This window comes from Chiloscyllium plagiosum, unplaced genomic scaffold, assembly GCF_037043375.1.
Source record: "Chiloscyllium plagiosum isolate Xiang-an unplaced genomic scaffold, Cpla_swu_hap1 HiC_scaffold_40, whole genome shotgun sequence".
Taxonomy (NCBI): Eukaryota; Metazoa; Chordata; class Chondrichthyes; order Orectolobiformes; family Hemiscylliidae; genus Chiloscyllium; species Chiloscyllium plagiosum.
Genome location: NW_028270178.1, coordinates 5,080,946 through 5,106,708, shown reverse-complemented (window position 1 = coordinate 5,106,708; position 25,763 = coordinate 5,080,946). Strand labels below are relative to the sequence as shown.

At 55.2% G+C, this 25,763-nt stretch overlaps 1 protein-coding gene across 1 annotated transcript; it reads right to left on the bottom strand.

Annotated features, from left to right (window-relative positions):
- LOC148138294 (T-box transcription factor TBX1-like) lies at positions 1-23,888 on the bottom strand. The gene is made up of 7 exons (XM_087981615.1): positions 23,635-23,888; positions 21,948-22,049; positions 18,520-18,691; positions 11,614-11,769; positions 9,727-9,794; positions 4,301-4,392; positions 1-275 (listed from the first exon to the last, which is right to left on the bottom strand). The coding sequence occupies exons 1-7, from the start codon at positions 23,886-23,888 to the stop codon at positions 1-3; spliced, it is 1,119 nt and encodes a 372-aa protein (XP_087837741.1).
- Positions 23,889-25,763: the final 1,875 nt, after the last annotated feature.

Genomic DNA, 25,763 nt, shown 5'->3' with positions numbered 1-25,763 from the left:
TCATCGAGGGCTGTAACCATAGCAACCGGCTCCGTACGGATTGGCCAACACCAGGCCTGGGGTGGATTGTTCTGGGAAAGGCCCAGGATTGGGATCTGCAGAGTAGGCCGGGAGGGAGTAGGGCAGGAGTGACGAGGACTCCCCGTGCTGGTCCAGCCGAGAGTTCGAATGGCCGTAGGAGCCCAGCGGGAGGGCGAGGGAACTGGTCTGGGCCTGGGGAGCTCCGAGACGACGGGCAGTCAGTTCCCGCGGGATGTGAGGGCCGGACTGGGAGCCTGAGGAGAAAGGAACAGGCATCAGAGAGACACATACACAGCTCATCCTGAGATAACACACAGTCAGGGAACACCATCAGTATCACAGGGTCAGCGCTGAGGGAGGGCCGCACTGTCAGAGGGTCAGTGCTGAGGGAGCCCCGCACGGTTGGAGGGTCAGTGCTGAGGGAGGGCCGCACTGTCGGAGGGTCAGCGCTGAGGGAGGGCCGCACTGTCGGAGGGTCAGTGCTGAGGGAGGGCCGCACTGTCGGAGGGTCAGTGCTGAGGGAGGGCCGCACTGTCGGAGGGTCAGTACTGAGGGAGGGCCGCACTGTCGGAGGGTCAGTGCTGAGGGAGGGCCGCACTGTCGGAGGGTCAGTACTGAGGGAGGGCCGCACTGTCGGAGGGTCGGTGCTGAGGGAGGGCCGCACTGTCGGAGGGTCAGTGCTGAGGGAGCGCCGCACTGTCGGAGGGTCAGTGCTGAGGGAGGGCCGCACTGTCAGAGGGTCAGTGCTGAGGGAGCCCCGCACGGTTGGAGGGTCAGTGCTGAGGGAGGGCCGCACTGTCGGAGGGTCAGTGCTGAGGGAGGGCCGCACTGTCGGAGGGTCAGTGCTGAGGGAGGGCCGCACTGTCGGAGGGTCAGTGCTGAGGGAGGGCCGCACTGTTGGAGGGTCAGTGCTGAGGGAGGGCCGCACTGTTGGAGGGTCAGTGCTGAGGGAGCACCGCACTGTCGGAGGGTCTGTGCTGAGGGAGCACCGCACTGTCGGAGGGTCAGTGCTGAGGGAGCACCGCACTGTCGGAGGGTCAGTACTGAGGGAGTGCCGCACTGTCGGAGGGTCAGTGCTGAGGGAGAGCCGCACTGTTGGAGAGTCAGTGCTGAGGGAGTGCCGCACTGTCGGAGGGTCAGTGCAGAGGGAGTGCCGCACTGTCAGAGGGTCAGTGCTGAGGGAGCGCCGCACTGTCGGAGGGTCAGTGCTGAGGGAGTGCCGCACTGTCGGAGGGTCAGTACTGAGGGAGTGCCGCACTGTCGGAGGGTCAGTGCTGAGGGAGAGCCGCACTGTTGGAGAGTCAGTGCTGAGGGAGTGCCGCACTGTCGGAGGGTCAGTGCAGAGGGAGGGCCGCACTGTCGAAGGGTCGGTGCTGAGGGAGTGCCGCACTGTCGGAGGGTCAGTGCTGAGGGAGGGCCGCACTGTCGGAGGGTCAGTGCTGAGGGAGGGCCGGACTGTCGGAGAGTCAGTGCTGAGGGAGGGCCGCACTGTCGGAGGGTCAGTGCTGAGGGAGGGCCGCACTGTCGGAGGGTCAGTGCTGAGGGAGCGCCGCACTGTCGGAAGGTCAGTGCTGAGGGAGGGCCGCACTGTCGGAGGGTCAGTGCTGAGGGAGGGCCGCACTGTCGGAGGGTCAGCGCTGAGGGAGGGCCGCACTGTCGGAGGGTCAGTACTGAGGGAGGGCCGCACTGTCGGAGGGTCAGTACTGAGGGAGGGCCGCACTGTCGGAGGGTGGGTGCTGAGGGAGGGCCGCACTGTCGGAGGGTCAGTGCTGAGGGAGTGCCGCACTGTCGGAGGGTCAGTGCTGAGGGAGGGCCGCACTGTCGGAGGGTCAGTGCTGAGGGAGGGCCGCACTGTCGGAGGGTCAGTGCTGAGGGAGGGCCGCACTGTCGGAGGGTCAGGGCTGAGGGAGGGCCGCACTGTCGGAGGGTCAGTGCTGAGGGAGTGCCGCACTGTCGGAGGGTCAGTGCTGAGGGAGTGCCGCACTGTCGGAGGGTCAGTGCTGAGGGAGTGCCGCACTGTCGGAGGGTCAGTGCTGAGGGAGGGCCGCACTGTCGGAGGGTCAGTGCTGAGGGAGGGCCGCACTGTCGGAGGGTCAGTGCTGAGGGAGGGCCGCACCGTCGGAGGGTCAGTGCTGAGGGAGAGCCGCACTGTCGGAGGGTCAGTGCTGAGGGAGGGCCGCACTGTCGGAGGGTCAGTGCTGAGGGAGGGCCGCACTGTCGGAGGGTCAGTACTGAGGGAGGGCCGCACTGTCGGAGGGTCAGTGCTGAGGGAGGGCAGCACTGTCGGAGGGTCAGTGCTGAGGGAGGGCCGCACTGTCGGAGGGTCAGTGCTGAGGGAGGGCCGCACTGTCGGAGGGTCAGTGCTGAGGGAGCGCCGCACTGTCGGAGGGTCAGTGCTGAGGGAGTGCCGCACTGTCGGAGGGTCAGTACTGAGGGAGTGCCGCACTGTCGGAGGGTCAGTGCTGAGGGAGAGCCGCACTGTTGGAGAGTCAGTGCTGAGGGAGTGCCGCACTGTCGGAGGGTCAGTGCAGAGGGAGGGCCGCACTGTCGAAGGGTCGGTGCTGAGGGAGGGCCGCACTGTCGGAGAGTCAGTGCTGAGGGAGGGCCGCACTGTCGGAGGGTCAGTGCTGAGGGAGGGCCGCACTGTCGGAGGGTCAGTGCTGAGGGAGCGCCGCACTGTCGGAAGGTCAGCGCTGAGGGAGGGCCGCACTGTCGGAGGGTCAGTGCTGAGGGAGGGCCGCACTGTCGGAGGGTCAGCGCTGAGGGAGGGCCGCACTGTTGGAGAGTCAGTACTGAGGGAGGGCCGCACTGTGGGAGGGTCAGTACTGAGGGAGGGCCGCACTGTCGGAGGGTGGGTGCTGAGGGAGGGCCGCACTGTCGGAGGGTCAGTGCGGAGGGAGGGCCGCACTGTCGGAGGGTCAGTGCTGAGGGAGGGCCGCACTGTCGGAGGGTCAGTGCTGAGGGAGGGCCGCACTGTTGGAGGGTCAGTGCTGAGGGAGGGCCGCACTGTCGGAGGGTCAGTGCTGAGGGAGTGCCGCACTGTCGGAGGGTCAGTGCTGAGGGAGTGCCGCACTGTCGGAGGGTCAGTGCTGAGGGAGTGCCGCACTGTCGGAGGGTCAGTGCTGAGGGAGGGCCGCACTGTCCGAGGGTCAGTGCTGAGGGAGTGCCGCACTGTCGGAGGGTCAGTGCTGAGGGAGGGCCGCACTGTCGGAGGGTCAGTGCTGAGGGAGAGCCGCACTGTCGGAGGGTCAGTGCTGAGGGAGGGCCGCACTGTTGGAGGGTCAGTGCTGAGGGAGGGCCGCACTGTCGGAGGGTCAGTACTGAGGGAGGGCCGCACTGTCGGAGGGTCAGTGCTGAGGGAGGGCAGCACTGTCGGAGGGTCAGTGCTGAGGGAGGGCCGCACTGTCGGAGGGTCAGTGCTGAGGGAGCGCCGCACTGTCGGAGGGTCAGTGCTGAGGGAGTGCCGCACTGTCGGAGGGTCAGTGCTGAGGGAGGGCCGCACTGTCGGAGGGTCAGTGCTGAGGGAGGGCCGCACTGTCGGAGGGTCAGTGCTGAGGGAGGGCCGCACTGTCGGAGGGTCATTGCTGAGGGAGCGCCGCACTGTCGGAGGGTCAGTGCTGAGGGAGGGCCGCACTGTCGGAAGGTCAGTGCTGAGGGAGGGGCCGCACTGTCGGAGGGTCAGTGCTGGGGGAGTGCCGCACTGTCGGAGGGTCAGTGCTGAGGGAGTGCCGCACTGTCGGAGGGTCAGTGCTGAGGGAGGGCCGCACTGTCGGAGGGTCGGTGCTGAGGGAGGGGCCGCACTGTCGGAGGGTCAGTGCTGAGGGAGGGCCGCATAGTCGGAGGGTCAGTGCTGAGGGAGCGCCGCACTGTCGGAGGGTCAGTGCTGAGGGAGGACCGCACTGTCGGAGGGTCAGTGCTGAGGGAGCGCCGCACTGTCGGAGGGTCAGTGCTGAGGGAGGGCCGCACTGTCGGAGGGTCAGTGCTGAGGGAGGGCCGCATAGTCGGAGGGTCAGTGCTGAGGGAGCGCCGCACTGTCGGAGGGTCAGTGCTGAGGGAGGACCGCACTGTCGGAGGGTCAGTGCTGAGGGAGCGCCGCACTGTCGGAGGGTCAGTGCTGAGGGAGCGCCGCACTGTCGGAGGGTCGGTGCTGAGGGAGTGTTACTCCTGCGAGCTGGGAGTTTGAGGGGGACCTTGTCAGCACTGTGTTAATCCCCAGTCAGTTTGCAATCACTTGGAGTCCCGTCAGTGGAGTGTGTGTGAGTCACTCGCTCGCTTTTACCTTCCCTTCGGTGAAGCGGCGTCGCCAGTGGATTTTTGGATCTGGTGATGAGTCCCACAGTCGGCAGGGAGCCCGGTCTGACATTGCGAGCCCTGAAAAATCCAGCAGACCATCAAGAGGCCATGTTGCAGCAACTGCTGTGTTTCTGACTCAGGAGGCCCTGCTTTCCCCTGAGAGACGCCCCCCGCCCTCTGTCTATCGGTCATCTCCAGGGACCGCTGTGGTTTCTCTGGGAGAGTCACTGAGCCACGCAGCACGGAAACAGGCCCTTCGGCCCAACAGGTCCATGCCGACCCTCACCCCAAACCGACCCACGTCCTTCCAAACATTTCCCGTTCACAAACGTCTCACACGTGTCTTTTCAACGTTGCGCGTCTGGGCGCACCACTCCCCGCGGACGCCCGTTCCACACGGGAATGTGGACAAAGAAAGTCGCCCCCCCTTCCCCGTGTCGTTTTTTCTTTTCATATTTTCTCCAGGGAAATGGCCTCGTCCGTTCGCCCTCTCCGAGCCCCACGCCGTCTCATAAACCTCTGTAAGGTCACCCCCCCCCCCCCTCAGCCTCCGACGCTCCAGGGACAAAAGTGAATTCTGCCAAACCTATCCGCGTTTCGGCTTGCGGCTCTGAACTGTGGGCAGTGAGCTGAAGGTGAGCTTTGGACCGGTGGGAAGAGATTGGGTCGGAAAGCCAAGATGGTGAGGAGAAACGAGCTGCCCTTCGTTCGTGAATTAGTTAACTGGAAGTTTTACGCAGGTCAGTTATAGAGTCATGGAGATGTACAGCACAGAAACAGACCCTTCGGCTCAACCCGTCCACGCCGACCTGATATCCCAACCCAATCTAGTCCTACCTGCCAGCACCCGGCCCATATCCCTCCAAACCCTTCCTATTCATACACCCATCCAAATGCCTCTTAAATGTTGTAATTGTTCCAGCCCCCACCACATCCTCTGGCAGCTCATTCCACACACGTACCACCCTCTGGGTGAACAAGTTGCCCCTTAGGTCTCTTTTATATCTTTCCCCTCTCACCCTAAACCTATGCCCCTCTAGTTCTGGACTCCCCGACCCCAGGGAAAAGACTTTGCCTATTTATCCTATCCATGTCCCTCATGATTTTATAAACCTCTATAAGGTCACCCCTCAGCCTCCGACGCTCCAGGGAAAACAGCCCCAGCCTGTTCAGCCCCTCCCTGTAGCTCAGATCTTCCAACCCTGGCAACATCCTTGTAAATCTTTTCTGAACCCTTTCAAGTTTCACAACATCTTTCCGATAGGAAGGAGACCAGAATTACACACAATATTCCAACAGTGGCCTAACCAATGTCCTGTACGGCCGCAACATGACCTCCCAACTCCTGTACTCAATACTCTGACCAATAAAGGAAAGCATACCAAACGCTGCCCTCACTATCCTATCGACCTGCGACCCCACTTTCAAGGAGCTATGAACCTGCACTCCAATGTCTCTTTGTTCAGCAACACTCCCTAGGACCTTACCATTAAGTGTATAAGTCCTGCTAAAATTTTCTTTCCCAAAATGCAGCACCTCGCATTTATCTGAATTAAACTCCATCTGTCACCTCTCAGCCCATTGGCCCATCTGGTCCAGATCCTGTTGTAATCTGAGCTAACCCTCTTCGCTGTCCACTACACCTCCAATTTTGGTGTCTGATGAAGGGTTTCTATCAAGGTTTTGTCACTGGGGTAGAGTGTTCTGTTATAAACAGAAAGGCTTTCCTGCTTGTTGTGGGATCAGGTTAACTCAGCACTAGGCCGGAATTGGAGCCTGAGGCTTTCCTGTTTGGTGTGGGATCAGGTTAACTCAGCACTAGGCCGGGATTGGAGCCTGAGGCTTTCCTGCTTGGTGTGGGATCAGGTTAAATCAGCACTAGGCCGGGATTGGAGCCTGAGGCTTTCCTGCTTGGTGTGGGATCAGGTTAACTCAGCACTAGGCCGGGATTGGAGCCTGAGGCTTTCCTGCTTGGTGTGGGATCAGGTTAACTCAGCACTAGGCCGGGATTGGAGCCTGAGGCTTTCCTGCTTGGTGTGGGATCAGGTTAAATTAGCACTAGGCCAGGATTGGAGCCTGAGCAACAGAAAGGGCAGCTCCAAGTGAGTTCATAGAATATAGAACATTCCAGCGTGGTACAGGCCCTTCAGCCCTCGATGTTGTGCCAATCTGTGGATCCAATCTAAAGCCCACCTGACCTACACTATTCAATTCTCGTCCATGTGCCTATCCAATGCCCATTTCAATGCCCTTAAAGTTGGCGAGTCTACATCCCCTACTACTCCCTGAGTAAAGAAACCCCCTCTGACATCTGTTCTATATCTATCACCCCTCAGTTTAAAGCTGTGCCCCCTCGTGCTAGCCATCACCATCTGAGGAAAAAGGCTCTCCCTGTCCACCCTATCTAACCCTCTGATTACCTTATATGTCTTGATTAAGTCACCTCTCAACCTTCTCTCTAACGAGAACAGCCTCAAGTCCCTCAGCCGTTCCTCTTAAGACCTTCCCCCCCCCCCCCCCACACCAGGCAACATCCTGGTAAATCTCCTCTGAACCCTTTCCAAAGCTTCCACATCCTTCCTATAATGCGGTGACCAGGACTGTACGCAATACTCCAAGTGCGGCCACACCAGAGTTTTGTACAGCCGCAACGTGACCCCATGACTCCGAAACTCAATCCCTCTCCCAATAAAAGCTAACACACCGTATGCCTTCTTAACAACCCTATCAACCTGGGTGGCAACTTTCGGGGATCTATGTCCATGGATCTCTCTGCTCATCCGCACTGACAAGAATCTTACCATTAGCCTAGTACGGGTCAATTGGTTCCAGCAAGTCTGGAAGAGTCCTTACCATTAGCCCAGTACTGGTCAATTGGTTCCAGCAAGTCTGGAAGAGTCCTTACCATTAGCCCAGTACCGGTCAATTGGTTCCAGCAAGTCTGGAAGAGTCCTTACCATTAGCCCAGTACCGGTCAATTGGTTCCAGCAAGTCTGGAAGAGTCCTGACCATTAGCCCAGCACCGGCCAATTGGTTCCAGCAAGTCTGGAAGAGTCCTGACCATTAGCCCAGCACCGGTCAATTGGTTCCAGCAAGTCTGGAAGAGTCCTGACCATTAGCCCAGCACCGGCCAATTGGTTCCAGCAAGTCTGGAAGAGTCCTGACCATTAGCCCAGCACCGGCCAATTGGTTCCAGCAAGTCTGGAAGAGTCCTGACCATTAGCCCAGCACCGGCCAATTGGTTCCAGCAAGTCTGGAAGAGTCCTGACCATTAGCCCAGCACCGGCCAATTGGTTCCAGCAAGTCTGGAAGAGTCCTGACCATTAGCCCAGCACCGGCCAATTGGTTCCAGCAAGTCTGGAAGAGTCCTGACCATTAGCCCAGCACCGGCCAATTGGTTCCAGCAAGTCTGGAAGAGTCTGAATGCTCAAGTCAATGGTGGATGGTAAGTGGGAGGAGACGGTCAGAGCTTGAATTCGGTTTGTGGACTGGGAGAAGGAGTTTGGCTGTCGATGGTGCATCACAAAGGTGTGAAGGCTCCCTGCCCACCCTCCCGTGAGGTGCTCTTGGACGCTCAGGGAATGGGGAGTTAGGTTTGAAATTATTGCCGCCTTTATCTGACCCTGACTGACATCTTCGGAAACCGTCACCGTTCCCCATGGAACAGCTCCACCTGCTTCAATAACTCGGCGGGTTATTTTTATTATTTCCTTTCTCCTACTCTGTGTTTGCGTCTCTGTTTTCTTTAAGGTAAATAGAGCTGAAAACCAGTATCATTGGGGATTAAATTATAGATAGTAATTAAATTACTTTGCTGTTACTGCATTGCTAATATATCGCTCAATCTTTAGTGTAAGCTGCAAACCTGGTGTTTCGAATTCATTATTTGCAAAGATCTCGGGCCTGGTTTTTCAAAATGAACCCCAGCGATCAATTTTAAGGGGTTTCTGTTTTTTTGGGGGTGGGGGGGGGGATGGTTTATTTTACTGTGATGCGGATGGACACGTGGAAAGGCTGATCCTTCCTGGCTGGCTGTCTCAAAGTTGTGGCCGCGTTCATTTTCACGTGATGTGGTTTATAAACTTGTCCCACACTCTGTCCTCAAACTCAGAACAAAGACGTGGGCGTGAAACAATACGGGAAACGGGAGAGGCCCAGGCTCCGACTCAGGCCCTAGTGCTGAGTTAACCTGATCCCACACCAAGCAGGAAAGCCTCAGGCTCTGACTCAGGCCTAGTGCTGAGTTAACCTGATCCCACACCAAGCAGGAAAGCCTCAGGCTCTGACTCAGGCCAAGTGCTGAGTTAACCTGATCCCACAACAAGCAGGAAGGCCTCAGGCTCCAATCCAGGCCTAGTGCTGAGTTAATCTGATCCCACAACAAGCAGGAAAGCCTCAGGCTCTGACTCAGGCCTAGTGCTGATTTAACCTGATCTCACACCAAGCAGGAAAGCCTCAGGCTCCAATTCCGGCCTAGTGCCGATTTAACCTGATCCCACACCAAGCAGGAAAGCCTCAGGCTCCAATCCTGGCCTAGTGCTGATTTAACCTGATCCCACACCAAGCAGGAAAGCCTCAGGCTCCAATCCTGGCCTAGTGCTGATTTAACCTGATCCCACACCAAGCAGGAAAGCCTCAGGCTCCAATCCTGGCCTTGTGCTGAGTTAACCTGATCCCACGCCAAGCAGGAAAGCCTCAGGCTCCAATCCTGGCCTAGTGCTTCTCATAACCTGTTGTTGAACTGAGTTCCACACAGACACACACACACGTACAAGTAAACTCACACACACTTACAAATACACACACACACACAAATACACTCTCTCACACACACACACACTTACAAATAAACACACTCACAAAAACACACAAATAAACTCACACTCACACACACTTACAAATACACTCACACTCACACACACACTTACAAATACACTCATACTCACAAACACACACAAATAAACGCACACACATATACAAATACACTCACACTCACAAACACACACAAATACACACACACAAATACACTCACACTCACATAGACACACACACTTACAAATACACACACACAAATACTCACACTCACACACACTTACAAATACATTCACACTCACAAACACACAAATAAACTCACACATACACTTACAAATATACACACACAAACTCACTCACACTTACAAACACACACAAACACACTCACACACACTTACAAATAAACTCACTCACAAACACACACAAATAAACTCACACTCACACACACTTACAAACACACTCAGAGACACACACTTACAAATAAACTCACACACACACACACTTACAAACACACACACACTTACAGCCCCCCCCAGGTCAGGATCGCTCCGACCACCCGATAGGAGCACTCTGAGCAGGGAGGAAGGGGGAGTGCCGTACCAGTCACCAGTGTCTCCCTCCCGGAATCCTTTCGCAAACGGATTGCTGGCAATCTTCAACTGGGTGATCTAAAACAAATTCACAAACACATGGCCGTCAGAACACAGTGTAGGGCTCCCTCTACATCCCCCTGACAGTGTGTCCCCCTCCCACTTTATACCCAGTGTCAGCACCCAGCGCTCCCAGGGACAGGGACAGCACGGGGTTAGATACAGTGTAGAGCTCCCTCTACATCCCCCTGACAGTGTGTCCCCCCCTCCCACTTTATACCCAGTGTCAGCACCCAGCGCTCCCAGGGACAGGGACAGCACGGGGGGGTTAGATACAGTGTAGAGCTCCCTCTACATCCCCCTGACAGTGTGTCCCCCCCCCCACTTTATACCCAGTGTCAGCACCCAGCGCTCCCAGGGACAGGGACAGCACGGGGTTAGATACAGTGTAGAGCTCCCTCTACATCCCCCTGACGGTGTGTCCCCCCTCCCACTTTATACCCAGTGTCAGCACCCAGCGCTCCCAGGGACAGGGACAGCACGGGGTTAGATACAGTGTAGAGCTCCCTCTACATCCCCCTGACAGTGTGTCCCCCTCCCACTTTATACCCAGTGTCAGCACCCAGCGCTCCCAGGGACAGGGACAGCACGGGGGGAGGTTAGATACAGTGTAGAGCTCTCTCTACATCCCCCTGTCAGTGTGTCCCCCCTCCCACTTTATACCCAGTGTCAGCACCCAGCGCTCCCAGGGACAGGGACAGCACGGGGGGGGGGGGGTTAGATACAGTGTAGAGCTCCCTCTACATCCCCCTGACAGTGTGTCCCCCCTCCCACTTTATACCCAGTGTCAGCACCCAGCGCTCCCAGGGACAGGGACAGCACGGGGGGGGTTAGATACAGTGTAGAGCTCCCTCTACATCCCCCTGACAGTGTGTCCCCCTCCCACTTTATACCCAGTGTCAGCGCCCAGGGACAGCACCGGGTTAGATACAGTGTAGAGCTCCCTATACATGCCCCTGACAGTGTGTCCCCCTCCCACTTTATCCCCAGTGTCAGCACCCAGCGCTCCCAGGGACAGGGACAGCACGGGGTTAGATACAGTGTAGAGCTCCCTCTACATCCCCCTGACAGTGTGTCCCCCCTCCCACTTTATCCCCAGTGTCAGCACCCAGCGCTCCCAGGGACAGGGACAGCACGGGGTGGGGGGTTAGATACAGTGTAGAGCTCCCTCTACATCCCCCTGACAGTGTGTCACTGCATCCCCCCCGTACCTGCTGGATTGCCCCCATCTCTCCGTCTCTCTGAAGCGTGGCGGGAAAGGGGGGGGGGGGGGGGGAGGGTGGCCATCGGACTCTGGGATCTTCCCTCACGCTCTCTCCTTCCTGAAACCGGGCCTCTCTGATGCTCTGCGAGCGAGGGGGATCGTCTCCCCTTCTAACAACGCAGCTGACAAGCACAGACCAGACGGGCCGAAGGGACACCACTCCCACCACCTCCCCCCACCTCGCTCCTTGTCATGAAGGACGCGCTGAACAGGAGCAGGAGGAGGCCATCGGCCTGTCCCACCGTCCAGTACAATTGGGGACGACTGTTGACCTCAAGTCTGCTCTGCCCCCTCCTCCCTCCGTTTCCCTCCATCCCCTCAGAGTCCGACAATCCCTCGACTCCTCGCCCCTCCTTGCTCTCTGTGGAGGGGGGTGTGGGGGGGGGAGGGAGAATTCCACACTCCGAGGGAAGGTGGCTGCCCCTGGGGCCTATTCCCAAAATGGCCGACTGCCGCATCCTGAGACTCCACTCCCTGTTCTTGGCTCCTCAGGCCCCCCCCTCCAAAGGGGGTTTCTCTCGGAGAGAGAGAGAGAGAGAGCGTCCAGCTCCAGCCACCACTGCTGACCCTTACCCTGTGGTTCTGGTAGGCCGTGACAGCGGTAAATTGAGTCTCAGCGAACAGGAAGGTTTTGAAGTTCTCCGAGGCGCGGCTGACCCCGTCTTTGCGAGGGTCAACGTACACAATGTGGAACCGGGGCTGGTAGCGGTGCATGGAGTTCAGAATGATCTGGAGGGCGTGAGGTGTGGGGAGGGGGGGAGAATGGGGGTGGGGAGCGAGAGAGAGAGAGAGAGACACACAGGTTCAGTCAGAACTGGAGCTGAGCGAGAGACAGAGGGTGAGGCAGACAGACACAGATAGAGAGAGAGAGAGACAGAGAAAGAGACAGAGTCTAGCTGGGAGGTGATAAACAGGGGTGGGGGAGAGAGAGAGAGAGAGAGAGAGAGAGAGAGAGATGATGGAGGGACCAATAGTTAGGGGGAGAGAGAGAGAGAGGCAAAGTCAGAAATATGGACAGTGAGTGGAATGGACGAGAGAGAGAGAGAGAGATGGAGAGAGACAGCAAGCCATGAATCGTCAATGTAAGACAGAGAGACAGAGCTGAAAATGTGTTGCTGGAAAAGCGCAGCAGGTCAGGCAGCATCCAAGGAGGGCTTATGCCCGATTCTCCTGTTCCTTGGATGCTGCCTGACCTGCTGCGCTTTTCCAGCAACACATTTTCAGCTCTGATCTCCAGCATCTGCAGCCCTCACTTTCTCCTCGAAGACAGAGAGACAGACAAACAAACTCTCAGACAGACGGACGGACAGACACTCAGACAGGCACACACACAGACAGACTCTCACTCAGATAGACACTCAAACAGACAGACAGACACTCAGGCACACTGACAGGCACACACACAGACACTCAGATAGTCAGACAGACAGACACTCAGGCACACTGACAGGCACACACACAGACACTCAGATAGTCAGACAGACAGACACTCAGACACACTGACAGGCACACACACAGACACTCAGATAGTCAGACAGACAGACACTCAGACACACTGACAGGCACACACACAGACACTCAGATAGTCAGACAGACAGACACTCAGACACACTAACAGGCACACACACAGACACTCAGATAGTCAGACAGACAGACACTCAGACACACTGACAGGCACACACACAGACACTCAGATAGTCAGACAGACAGACACTCAGACACACTGACAGGCACACACACAGACACTCAGATAGTCAGACAGACAGACACTCAGGCACACTGACAGGCACACACACAGACACTCAGATAGTCAGACAGACAGACACTCAGGCACACTGACAGGCACACACACAGACACTCAGATAGTCAGACAGACAGACATTCAGACACACTGACAGGCACACACACAGACACTCAGATAGTCAGACAGACAGACACTCAGACACACTGACAGGCACACACACGGACACTCAGATAGTCAGACAGACAGACACTCAGACACACTGACAGGCACACACACAGACACTCAGATAGTCAGACAGACAGACACACTGACAGGCACACACACAGACACTCAGATAGTCAGACAGACAGACACTCAGACACACTGACAGGCACACACACAGACACTCAGATAGTCAGACAGACAGACACACTGACAGGCACACACACAGACACTCAGATAGTCAGATAGACAGACACTCAGGCACACTGACAGGCACACACACACACACTCAGATAGTCAGACAGACAGACACTCAGACACACTGACAGGCACACACACAGACACTCAGATAGTCAGACAGACAGACACTCAGACACACTGACAGGCACACACACAGACACTCAGATAGTCAGACAGACAGACACTCAGACACACTGACAGGCACACACACAGACACTCAGATAGTCAGACAGACAGACACACTGACAGGCACACACACAGACACTCAGATAGCCAGACAGACAGACACTCAGGCACACTGACAGGCACACACACAGACACTCAGATAGTCAGACAGACAGACACTCAGACACACTGACAGGCACACACACACACACTCAGATAGTCAGACAGACAGACACTCAGACACACTGACAGGCACACACACAGACACTCAGATAGTCAGACAGACAGACACTCAGACACACTGACAGGCACACACACAGACACTCAGATAGTCAGACAGACAGACACTCAGGCACACTGACAGGCACACACACAGACACTCAGATAGTCAGACAGACAGACACTCAGACACACTGACAGGCACACACACACACACTCAGATAGTCAGACAGACAGACACTCAGACACACTGACAGGCACACACACAGACACGCAGATAGTCAGACAGACAGACACTCAGGCACACTGACAGGCACACACACAGACACTCAGATAGTCAGACAGACAGACACTCAGACACACTGACAGGCACACACACACACACTCAGATAGTCAGACAGACAGACACTCAGACACACTGACAGGCACACACACAGACACTCAGATAGTCAGACAGACAGACACTCAGGCACACTGACAGGCACACACACAGACACTCAGATAATCAGACAGACAGACACTCAGACACATTGACAGGCACACACACAGACACTCAGATAGTCAGACAGACAGACACTCAGACACACTGACAGGCACACACACAGACACTCAGATAGTCAGACAGATAGACACTCAGACACACTGACAGGCACACACACAGACACTCAGATAGTCAGACAGACAGACACTCAGACACACTGACAGGCACACACACACACACTCAGATAGTCAGACAGACAGACACTCAGACACACTGACAGGCACACACACACACACTCAGATAGTCAGACAGACAGACACTCAGACACACTGACAGGCACACACACACACACTCAGATAGTCAGACAGACAGACACTCAGGCACACTGACAGGCACACACACACACACTCAGATAGTCAGACAGACAGACACTCAGACACACTGACAGGCACACACACACACACACTCAGATAGTCAGACAGACAGAAACTCAGACACACTGACAGGCACACAAACACACACTCAGATAGTCAGACAGACAGACACTCAGACACACTGACAGGCACACACACACACACTCAGATAGTCAGACAGACACTCAGACACACTGACAGGCACACACACACACACACTCAGATAGTCAGACAGACACTCAGACACACTGACAGGCACACACATACACACACTCAGATAGTCAGACAGACAGACACTCAGGCACACTGACAGGCACACACACACACACTCAGATAGTCAGACAGACAGACACTCAGACACACTGACAGGCACACACACACACACACTCAGATAGTCAGACAGACAGAAACTCAGACACACTGACAGGCACACAAACACACACACACACTCAGATAGTCAGACAGACAGGCACACACACAGACACACTGACAGGCACACACACACACACACTCAGATAGTCAGACAGACACTCAGGCACACTGACAGGCACACACACAGACACTCAGATAGTCAGACAGACAGACACTCAGGCACACTGACAGGCACACACACAGACACTCAGATAGTCAGACAGACAGACATTCAGACACACTGACAGGCACACACACAGACACTCAGATAGTCAGACAGACAGACACTCAGACACACTGACAGGCACACACACGGACACTCAGATAGTCAGACAGACAGACACTCAGACACACTGACAGGCACACACACAGACACGCAGATAGTCAGACAGACAGACACACTGACAGGCACACACACAGACACTCAGATAGTCAGACAGACAGACACTCAGACACACTGACAGGCACACACACAGACACTCAGATAGTCAGACAGACAGACACACTGACAGGCACACACACAGACACTCAGATAGTCAGATAGACAGACACTCAGGCACACTGACAGGCACACACACAGACACTCAGATAGTCAGACAGACAGACACACTGACAGGCACACACACAGACACTCAGATAGTCAGAAAGACAGACACTCAGGCACACTGACAGGCACACACACAGACACTCAGATAGTCAGACAGACAGACACTCAGACACACTGACAGGCACACACACAGACACTCAGATAGTCAGACAGACAGACACTCAGACACACTGACAGGCACACACACAGACACTCAGATAGTCAGACAGACAGACACACTGACAGGCACACTCACAGACACTCAGATAGTCAGACAGACAGACACTCAGGCACACTGACAGGCACACACACAGACACTCAGATAGTCAGACAGACAGACACTCAGACACACTGACAGGCACACACACAGACACTCAGATAGTCAGACAGACAGACACTCAGACACACTGACAGGCACACACACAGACACTCAGATAGTCAGACAGACAGACACTCAGGCACACTGACAGGCACACACACAGACACTCAGATAGTCAGACAGACAGACACTCAGACACACTGACAGGCACACACACAGACACTCAGATAGTCAGACAGACAGACACTCAGACACACTGACAGGCACACACACAGACACTCAGATAGTCAGACAGACAGACACTCAGGCACACTGACAGGCACACACACAGACACTCAGATAGTCAGACAGACAGACACTCAGACACACTGACAGGCACACACACAGACACTCAGATAGTCAGACAGACAGACACTCAGACACACTGACAGGCACACACACACACACTCAGATAGTCAGACAGACAGACACTCAGACACACTGACAGGCACACACACACACACTCAGATAGTCAGACAGACAGACACTCAGACACACTGACAGGCACACACACAGACACTCAGATAATCAGACAGACACTCAGACACATTGACAGGCACACACACAGACACTCAGATAGTCAGACAGACAGACACTCAGACACACTGACAGGCACACACACAGACACTCAGATAGTCAGACAGACAGACACTCAGACACACTGACAGGCACACACACAGACACTCAGATAGTCAGACAGACAGACACACTGACAGGCACACACACAGACACTCAGATAGTCAGACAGACAGACACTCAGACACACTGACAGGCACACACACAGACACGCAGATAGTCAGACAGACAGACACTCAGACACACTGACAGGCACACACACAGACACTCAGATAGTCAGACAGACAGACACACTGACAGGCACACACACAGACACTCAGATAGTCAGACAGACAGACACTCAGACACACTGACAGGCACACACACAGACACTCAGATAGTCAGACAGACAGACACACTGACAGGCACACACACAGACACTCAGATAGTCAGACAGACAGACACTCAGGCACACTGACAGGCACACACACACACACTCAGATAGTCAGACAGACAGACACTCAGACACACTGACAGGCACACACACAGACACGCAGATAATCAGACAGACACTCAGACACATTGACAGGCACACACACAGACACTCAGATAGTCAGACAGACAGACACTCAGACACACTGACAGGCACACACACAGACACTCAGATAGTCAGACAGACAGACACTCAGACACACTGACAGGCACACACACAGACACTCAGATAGTCAGACAGACAGACACACTGACAGGCACACACACAGACACTCAGATAGTCAGACAGACAGACACTCAGACACACTGACAGGCACACACACAGACACTCAGATAGTCAGACAGACAGACACACTGACAGGCACACACACACACACTCAGATAGTCAGACAGACAGACACTCAGACACACTGACAGGCACACACACAGACACGCAGATAGTCAGACAGACAGACACTCAGACACACTGACAGGCACACACACACACACTCAGATAGTCAGACAGACAGACACTCAGACACACTGACAGGCACACACACACACACTCAGATAGTCAGACAGACAGACACTCAGACACACTGACAGGCACACACACACACACTCAGATAGTCAGACAGACAGACACTCAGGCACACTGACAGGCACACACACACACACTCAGATAGTCAGACAGACAGACACTCAGACACACTGACAGGCACACACACACACACACTCAGATAGTCAGACAGACAGAAACTCAGACACACTGACAGGTACACAAACACACACTCAGATAGTCAGTCAGACAGACACTCAGACACACTGACAGGCACACACACACACACACTCAGATAGTCAGACAGACACTCAGACACACTGACAGGCACACACACACACACACTCAGATAGTCAGACAGACAGACACTCAGGCACACACACAGACACTCAGATAGTCAGACAGACAGACACTCAGGCACACTGACAGGCACACACACAAACACTCAGATAGTCAGACAGACAGACACTCAGGCACACTGACAGGCACACACACAGACACTCAGATAGAGAGACAGACAGACACTCAGACACACTGACAGGCACACACACACTCAGATAGTCAGACAGACAGACACTCAGACACACTGACAGGCACACAGACAGACACTCAGATAGTCAGACAGACAGACACTCAGACACACTGACAGGCACACACACACACACTCAGATAGTCAGACAGACAGACACTCAGACACACTGACAGGCACACACACAGATACTCAGATAGTCAGACAGACAGACACTCAGGCACACTGACAGGCACACACACAGACACTCAGATAGTCAGACAGACAGACACTCAGGCACACTGACAGGCACACACACAGACACTCAGATAGTCAGACAGACAGACACTCAGACACACAGGCAGATACACTCAGACCCTCAGACAGACAGACACACACACACACACACAGACAGACACAAGGACTGACTGACACACAGATACACAGACACACACACACAAAACACATATAGATACAGACAGACAGACACAGATAGATGCTCAGACAGACCCCTCAGACAGAGAGACATGTGGAAGAGGCCGAGGCGGTGACCCAGACTAATACTGACATGGCCGTGGGCATCCAGCAGGTTATTGGTCAGTTTCAGTTTGTCAAAGGAGACCATCTGTTTCATCCACTGAGCGCCCTTGGCAGGAGAATCCGGGTGGAAGTGCATTCTTCCTGGAGTACTGGGATCAGCTTTCCCAGCAACCAGCCATGAGGAACTGTGGAAGGCATACCTGAGCAGGAACAAGGACACAGACAGAGAGAGAGGGAGGGTCAGAGAGTCACAAATACACCCACTGGGGTCTCTCAGTCCCCTCTCCCTCTCTGAGGGAGATATCTGTACACTGACTGGTGTCTCTCAGTCCCCTCTCTCTCAGGGAGATATCTGTACACTGACTGGTGTCTCTCAGTCCCCTCTCTCAGGGAGATATCTGTACACTGACTGGTGTCTCTCAGTCCCCTCTCTCTCTCAGGGAGATATCTGTACACTGACTGGTGTCTCTCAGTCCACTCACTCTCTCAGGGAGATATCTGTACACTGACTGGGTCTCTCAGTCCCTCTCTCTCAGGGAGATACCTGTACACTGACTGGTGTCTCTCAGTCCCCTCTCCCTCAGGGAGATATCTGTACACTGACTGGTGTCTCTCAGTCCCCCCTCTCTCTCAGGGAGATATCTGTACACTGACTGGTGTCTCTCAGTCCCCTCTCCCTCTCTCAGGGAGATATCTGTACACTGACTGGTGTCTCTCAGTCCCCTCTCTCTCAGGGAGATATCTGTACACTGACTGGTGTCTCTCAGTCCACTCACTCTCTCAGGGAGATATCTGTACACTGACTGGTGTCTCTCAGTCCCTCTCTCTCAGGGAGATATCTGTACACTGACTGGTGTCTCTCAGTCCCTCTCTCTCAGGGAGATATCTGTACACTGACTGGTGTCTCTCAGTCCCTCTCTCTCAGGGAGATATCTGTACACTGACTGTTGTCTCTCAGTCCCCTCTCTCTGTCAGGGAGATATGTGTACACTGACTGGTGTCTCTCAGTCCCCTCTCTCTCTCAGTGAGATATCTGTACACTGACTGGTGTCTCTCAGTCCCCTCTCTCTCTCTCAGGGAGATATCTGTACACTGACTGGTGTCTCCCAGTCCTCTCTCTCTCTCAGTGAGATATCTGTACACTGACTGGTGTCTTTCAGTCCCTCTCTCTCAGGGAGATATCTGTACACTGACTAGGGTCTCTCAGTCCCCCCTCTCTCAGAGAGATATCTGTACACTGACTGGTGTCTCTCAGTCCCCTCTCTCTCTCTCAGGGAGATATCTGTACACTGACTGGGGTCTCTCAGTCCCTCTCTCTCTCAGGGAGATATCTGTACACTGACTGGTGTCTCTCAGTCCCCTCTCTCTCAGGGAGATATCTGTACACTGACTGGTGTCTCTCAGTCCCCTCTCTCTTAGGGAGATATCTGTACACTGACTGGTGTCTCTCAGTCCCCTCTCTCTCAGGGAGATATCTGTACACTGACTGGTGTCTCTCAGTCCCCTCTCTCTCAGGGAGATATCTGTACACTGACTGGTGTCCCTCAGTCCCTCTCTCTCTCAGGGAGATATCTGTACACTGACTGGGGTCTCTCAGTCCTCTCTCTCTCAGGGAGATATCTGTACACTGACTGGTGTCTCTCAGTCCCCTCTCTCAGGGAGCTATCTGTACACTGACTGGTGTCTCTCAGTCTTCTCTCTCTCAGGGAGATATCTGTACACTGACTGGGGTCTCTCAGTTCCCTCTCTCTCTCAGGGAGATATCTGTACACTGACTGGTGTCTCTCAGTCCCTCTCTCTCAGGGAGATATCTGTACACTGACTGGTGTCTCTCAGTCCCCTCTCTCTCAGGGAGATATCTGTACACTGACTGGTGTCTCTCAGTCCCCTCTCTCTCTCTCTCTCAGGGAGATATCTGTACACAGACTGGTGTCTCTCAGTCCCCTCTCTCTCTCAGGGAGATATCTGTACACTGACTGGTGTATCTCAGTCCTCTCTCTCTCTCAGGGAGATATCTGTACACTGACTGGTGTCTCTCAGTGCCCTCTCTCTCAGGGAGATATCTGTACACTGACTGGTGTCTCTCAGTCCCCTCTCTCTCTCAGGAGATGTCTATACACTGACTGGTGTCTTTCAGTCCCCTCTCTCTCAGGAGATGTCTATACACTGACTGTTGTCTCTCAGTCCCCTCTCTCTCTCAAGGAGATATCTGTACACTGACTGGTGTCTCTCAGTCCCCTCTCTCTCTCTCAGGGAGATATCTGTACACTGACTGGTGTCTCTCAGTCCCCTCTCTCTCTCAGGGAGATATCTGTACACTGACTGGTGTCTCTCAGTCCTCTCTCTCTCTCAGGGAGATATCTGTACACTGACTGGTGTCTCTCAGTCCCCTCTCTCTCTCATGGAGATATCTGTACACTGACTGGTGTCTCTCAGTCCCCTCACTCTCTCAGGGAGATATCTGTACACTGACTGGTGTCTCTCAGTCCCCTCTCTCTCAGGGAGATATCTGTACACTGACTGGTGTCTCTCAGTCCCCTCTCTCTCTCAGGGAGATATCTGTACACTGACTGGTGTCTCTCAGTCCCCTCTCTCTCTCAGGGAGATATCTGTACACTGACTGGTGTCTCTCAGTCCCCTCTCTCTCAGGGAGATATCTGTACACTGACTGGTGTCTCTCAGTCCCCTCTGTCTCAGGCAGATATCTGTACACTGACTGGTGTCTCTCAGTCCCCTCTCTCTCTCTCAGGGAGATATCTGTACACTGACTGGGGTCTCTCAGTCCCCCCTCTCTCTCTCTCAGGGAGATATCTGTACACTGACTGGTGTCTCTCAGTCCCCTCTCTCTCTCTCAGGGAGATATCTGTACACTGACTGGTGTCTCTCAGTCCCCTCTCTCTCTCTCAGGGAGATATCTGTACACTGACTGGTGTCTCTCAGTCCCCTCTCTCTCTCAGGGAGATATCTGTAAACTGACTGGTGTCTCTCAGTCCCCTCTCTCTCAGGGAGATATCTGTACACTGACTGGTGTCTCTCAGTCCCCTCTCTCTCAGGGAGATATCTGTACACTGACTGTTGTCTCTCAGTCCCCTCTCTCTCTCAAGGAGATATCTGTACACTGACTGGTGTCTCTCAGTCCCCTCTCTCTCTCTCAGGGAGATATCTGTACACTGACTGGTGTCTCTCAGTCCCCACTCTCTCTCAGGGAGATATCTGTACACTGACTGGTGTCTCTCAGTCCCCCCTCTCTCAGGGAGATATCTGTACACTGTCTGGGGTCTCTCAATCCCCTCTCTCTCAGGGAGATACCTGTGCCCTGACTGGTGTCTCTCAGTCCCCTCTCACTCTCTCAGGGAGATACCTGTGCCCTGACTGGTGTCTCTCAGTCCCCTCTCACTCTCTCAGTGAGATACCTGTGCCCTGACTGACCCGTCCAGTTTCCCAGCGCGTACCCACCTGTATCGCTTGTCATCTACAGCGGTGAAGTCCATGAGAAGAACGTAATCAGCTGTTGGGTCCATCCCGATGATCTTCACTTGGAAAGTGGGGAACATTCTCCTGGGGGGGCAGGATGAGGTTAGTGTGTGAGCGTGCCCGACAGAAACACGGCCCCCCCCCCCTTCCCCAAGTGTTGTAACACAAGCAGCCCAGTCTGCTGACCCCGTCCTGTCTCCATATTTCCTCCCGTTGTCTCTTCCCGATATTGTTTCTCTGTTTCCACCATCCTTCCAACTCCCCTCCTGACTCTCCCCCCGAAGCCTGTCCCACCATCTACAGGGCACGGGTCAGGAGGGTGAGGGAATACTCCCCCCTTGCCCCTGGATGGGGGCAGCTCCAACCACACTCGAGAAGCTCAACCCCATCCAGGGACAAAGCAGCCCCCCCCCCCTCCCCCCTCCCCCCCTGCTGGATTGGCCCCACACCCACAAACACCCCCTCCCCCCTTCCCTCCCCCCCCACCGACGCTCAGGAGCAGCAGGGTGGGCCATCTACAAGGGGCACTGCAGAAACTCACCAAAGACCCTCAGGCAGCACCTTCCCCCAAACCCACGCCCCCACTCCCATCCAGAAGGACAAGGGGGGGGGGCAGCAGGTACATGGGAACACCACCCCCCCCTCCCTGCAAGTTCCCCTCCGAGACACTCCCCATCCCGACTCGGAAACATATTGCCGTTCCCTTCGGGGTCAGAATCCCGGAATTCCCTCCCTCAGGGGGCATTGTGGGTCTACCCACAGCACATGGACTGCAGCGGGTCAAGATGGCCGCTCACCCCCCCCCCACCACCTTCTCAAGGGAGTAACTGAGAGCGGCTTCTGTGGGAGGGAAGATATCGAGACAGAAAACTGTGGCATTTAGATAAATGTAGGTTTTAGTGATCGCTGGGGTCCTTTTGGATGGGTTTATGGGTTCCGGACGGTTGCATGTTTTCTGCCTACCTGACGTTACGTTGTAAGTCACTCTGTAACCAAGGTATTATCTTCTCCAAACATTTCGGGCTGGAGAGGGAACGGATTCATGCCCCAACCAGCTGATCCGTGACTCAGCAGCGTGAGTAACTGGGCCTCAGTCGTCAATATGGGATTCTGGGGACTATTCTGAACAGTCATAGAGATGCACAGCACGGAAACAGACCCTTCGGCCCAACCCGTCCATGCTGACCAGGTATCCCGACCTAATCAAGTCCCATTTGCCAGCACTTCTCAACCCCCCCCCCCCCAAAAACCACCGAATGGGCCTCCTCCTGTTCCTGTGGGACAGGCTGGGGAAGGGGCTGAATGGTCCTCCTCCTGTTACTGTGGGACAGGCTGGAGAAGGGGCTGAATGGCCCCATGTTCTGTGGGATAGGCTGGGGAGGGGCTGAATGACCTCCCATTGCTGTGGGACAGGCTGGAGAAAGGGCTGAATGGCCCCACGTTCTGTGGGACAGGCTGGAGAAGGGGGGCTGAATGGGCCTCCTCCTGTTCCTGTGGGACAGGCTGGAGAAGGGGCTGAATGGTCTCCCGTTGCTGTGGGACAGGCTGGAGAAGGGGCTGAATGGCCTCCTGTTGCTGTGGGACAGTCTGGGGAAGGGACTGAATGTGCCCCCTCCTGTTACTGAATCCCAGCCCACTGCACCCCACCAACCCCCACCCCCAGACCTACCTTCCTGCTTTTGTGACAATCATCTCAGTCCCGAGTTGGTTGAACTCGTCCCAGAGACCTTTCATCTCCAGCTGGACTGTCACTCCTGCCACTTTGGGGCTTTTCCTCGTCACTCTGCCCCCAGCAGGGACGCGCTCGGGCTCCCGTGTGGGCCCGAAACCTCCGGCCTGCTCCCGCAGTGCAAGTGGGCAGGCCTCATAGTCCTGGTAGGCCTCAGAGCCTAGCAAGAGGTGAAAGCCTGCTGAGGAGTTCATGGCAGGTCTGAGATCGCTGAATAGGCCAAGATCGCTGAGTAGGCCTGAGCTCACTGAGTAGGCCGAGATCCCTGAGTAGGTCTGAGATTGTTGAGTAGGCCGAGATCAGTGAGTAGGTCTGAGATTGCTGAGCAGGCAGAGATCGCTGAGTAGGCTGAGATCGCTGAGTAGGCCTGAGATTGCTGAGTAGGCCTGAGATCACTGATTAGGCCGAGATCGCTGAGTAGGCCTGAGATCACTGAGTAGGCCTGAGATCGCTGAGTAGGCCTGAGATCACTGAGTAGGCCTGAGATCGCTGAAGAGGGTGTTTCTCCAGCCAGTCGGTCACGGGGAGCGCTTGCCGTTAATTCCTGCACACCCCTGTGCTTTTCTCCAGCTTGTTCCTTCCTGTTTCCTGTGGAGAAACGTTGGACAGAAACACTTTAGAAGGCTCAAGGTGAGGGTGAGGCCTACTGTCTGGGTAAAGATTTCCCTCTGGCGTCCATCCCTCGCTGGATGAAGCGGGGGGGGGGTTGGGGGAGAGCACAGTGACATCATCCACCTGGGATTCACAGCTAGCGGGGGTGCCATTCTCCTCACACAGGAAGATCCCACTGTTAGAGAGGGTGGCAGTTACAACCGTTCGCAATCACAGGGAAATGGAGCCAACAGCAGATGTCAAAATTCTAACCACTGCTCCTTGACAGTCAATGGTGTCACCATCACTGAATCCGCTCCGAGTATCTACACTCTGGGGGGGGGGGGGGGGGGGGGGGGCGGGTTATTGTGGAGTCATAGAGATGTGCAGCAGGGAAACAGACCCTTCGGCCCAACCCGTCCGTGCTGACCCAGATATCCCAACCCAATCTAGTCCCACCTGCCAGCACCCGGCCCATGTCCCTCCAAACCCTTCCTATCCATGTACCCATCCAAATGCCTCTTAAATGTTGTAATTGTACCAGCCCCCACCACATCCTCTGGCAGCTCATTCCACACACGTACCACCCTCTGGGTGAAAAAGTTGCCCCTTAGGTCTCTTTTATATCTTTCCCCTCTCACCCTAAACCTATGCCCCTCTAGTTCTGGACTCCCCCACCCCAGGGAAAAGACTTTGCCTATTTACCCTATCCATGCCCCTCATGATTTTATAAACCTCTATAAGGTCACCCCTCAGCCCCCGACGCTCCAGGGAAAACAGCCCCAGCCTGTTCAGCCCCTCCCTGTAGCTCAGACCCTCCAACCCTGGTAACATCCTCGTAAATCTTTTCCGAGCCCTTTCGAGTTTCCCAACATCTTGAATGGGGTTGGTTGGACGGGCTTCAGATCGGTTTCACAGGTTGGCACAACATCGAGGGCCGAAGGGCCTGTCCTGTGCTGGAACTTCCTACGCTCCATGTTCCACGTCAGCCAGCACTGACCCCTGTGGTACACCACTGACTGGAGATCGCTGAGAAAGCTTCGGCCTTGTCTTTCGCTCTGATGTGCTGGGCTCCTCCGTCGTTGAGGATGGGGATTATCTGGGGAGCCTCCTCCCCCCCCCACCAGTGAGTTGTTTAATTGTCCACCCCTATTCCCTATTCCCTTCAGGTGTGCCCGGCGCTGCCCCTGGCCTGCCCATCCTGCCCTCTCCATTGAACCAGGGTTGACCCCCCCCCCCGAGGCTTGATGAGACTAGATTGGATTCCCTACACAGTGTGGAAACAGACCTCTCGCGCCAACCAATCTACACTGACGCTCTGAAGAGTGACCCACACAGACTCATTGAACTCAGATTTCTCCAGTTTCCTCATTTCCCCTCCCCCCCCCCCACCCCACCCCCCCCCCCCCCTGTCTCTGTCCCAACCCTCAGACACAGCACCGCCTTCCGAACCTGCAATCTTCATCCTGACCTCACCG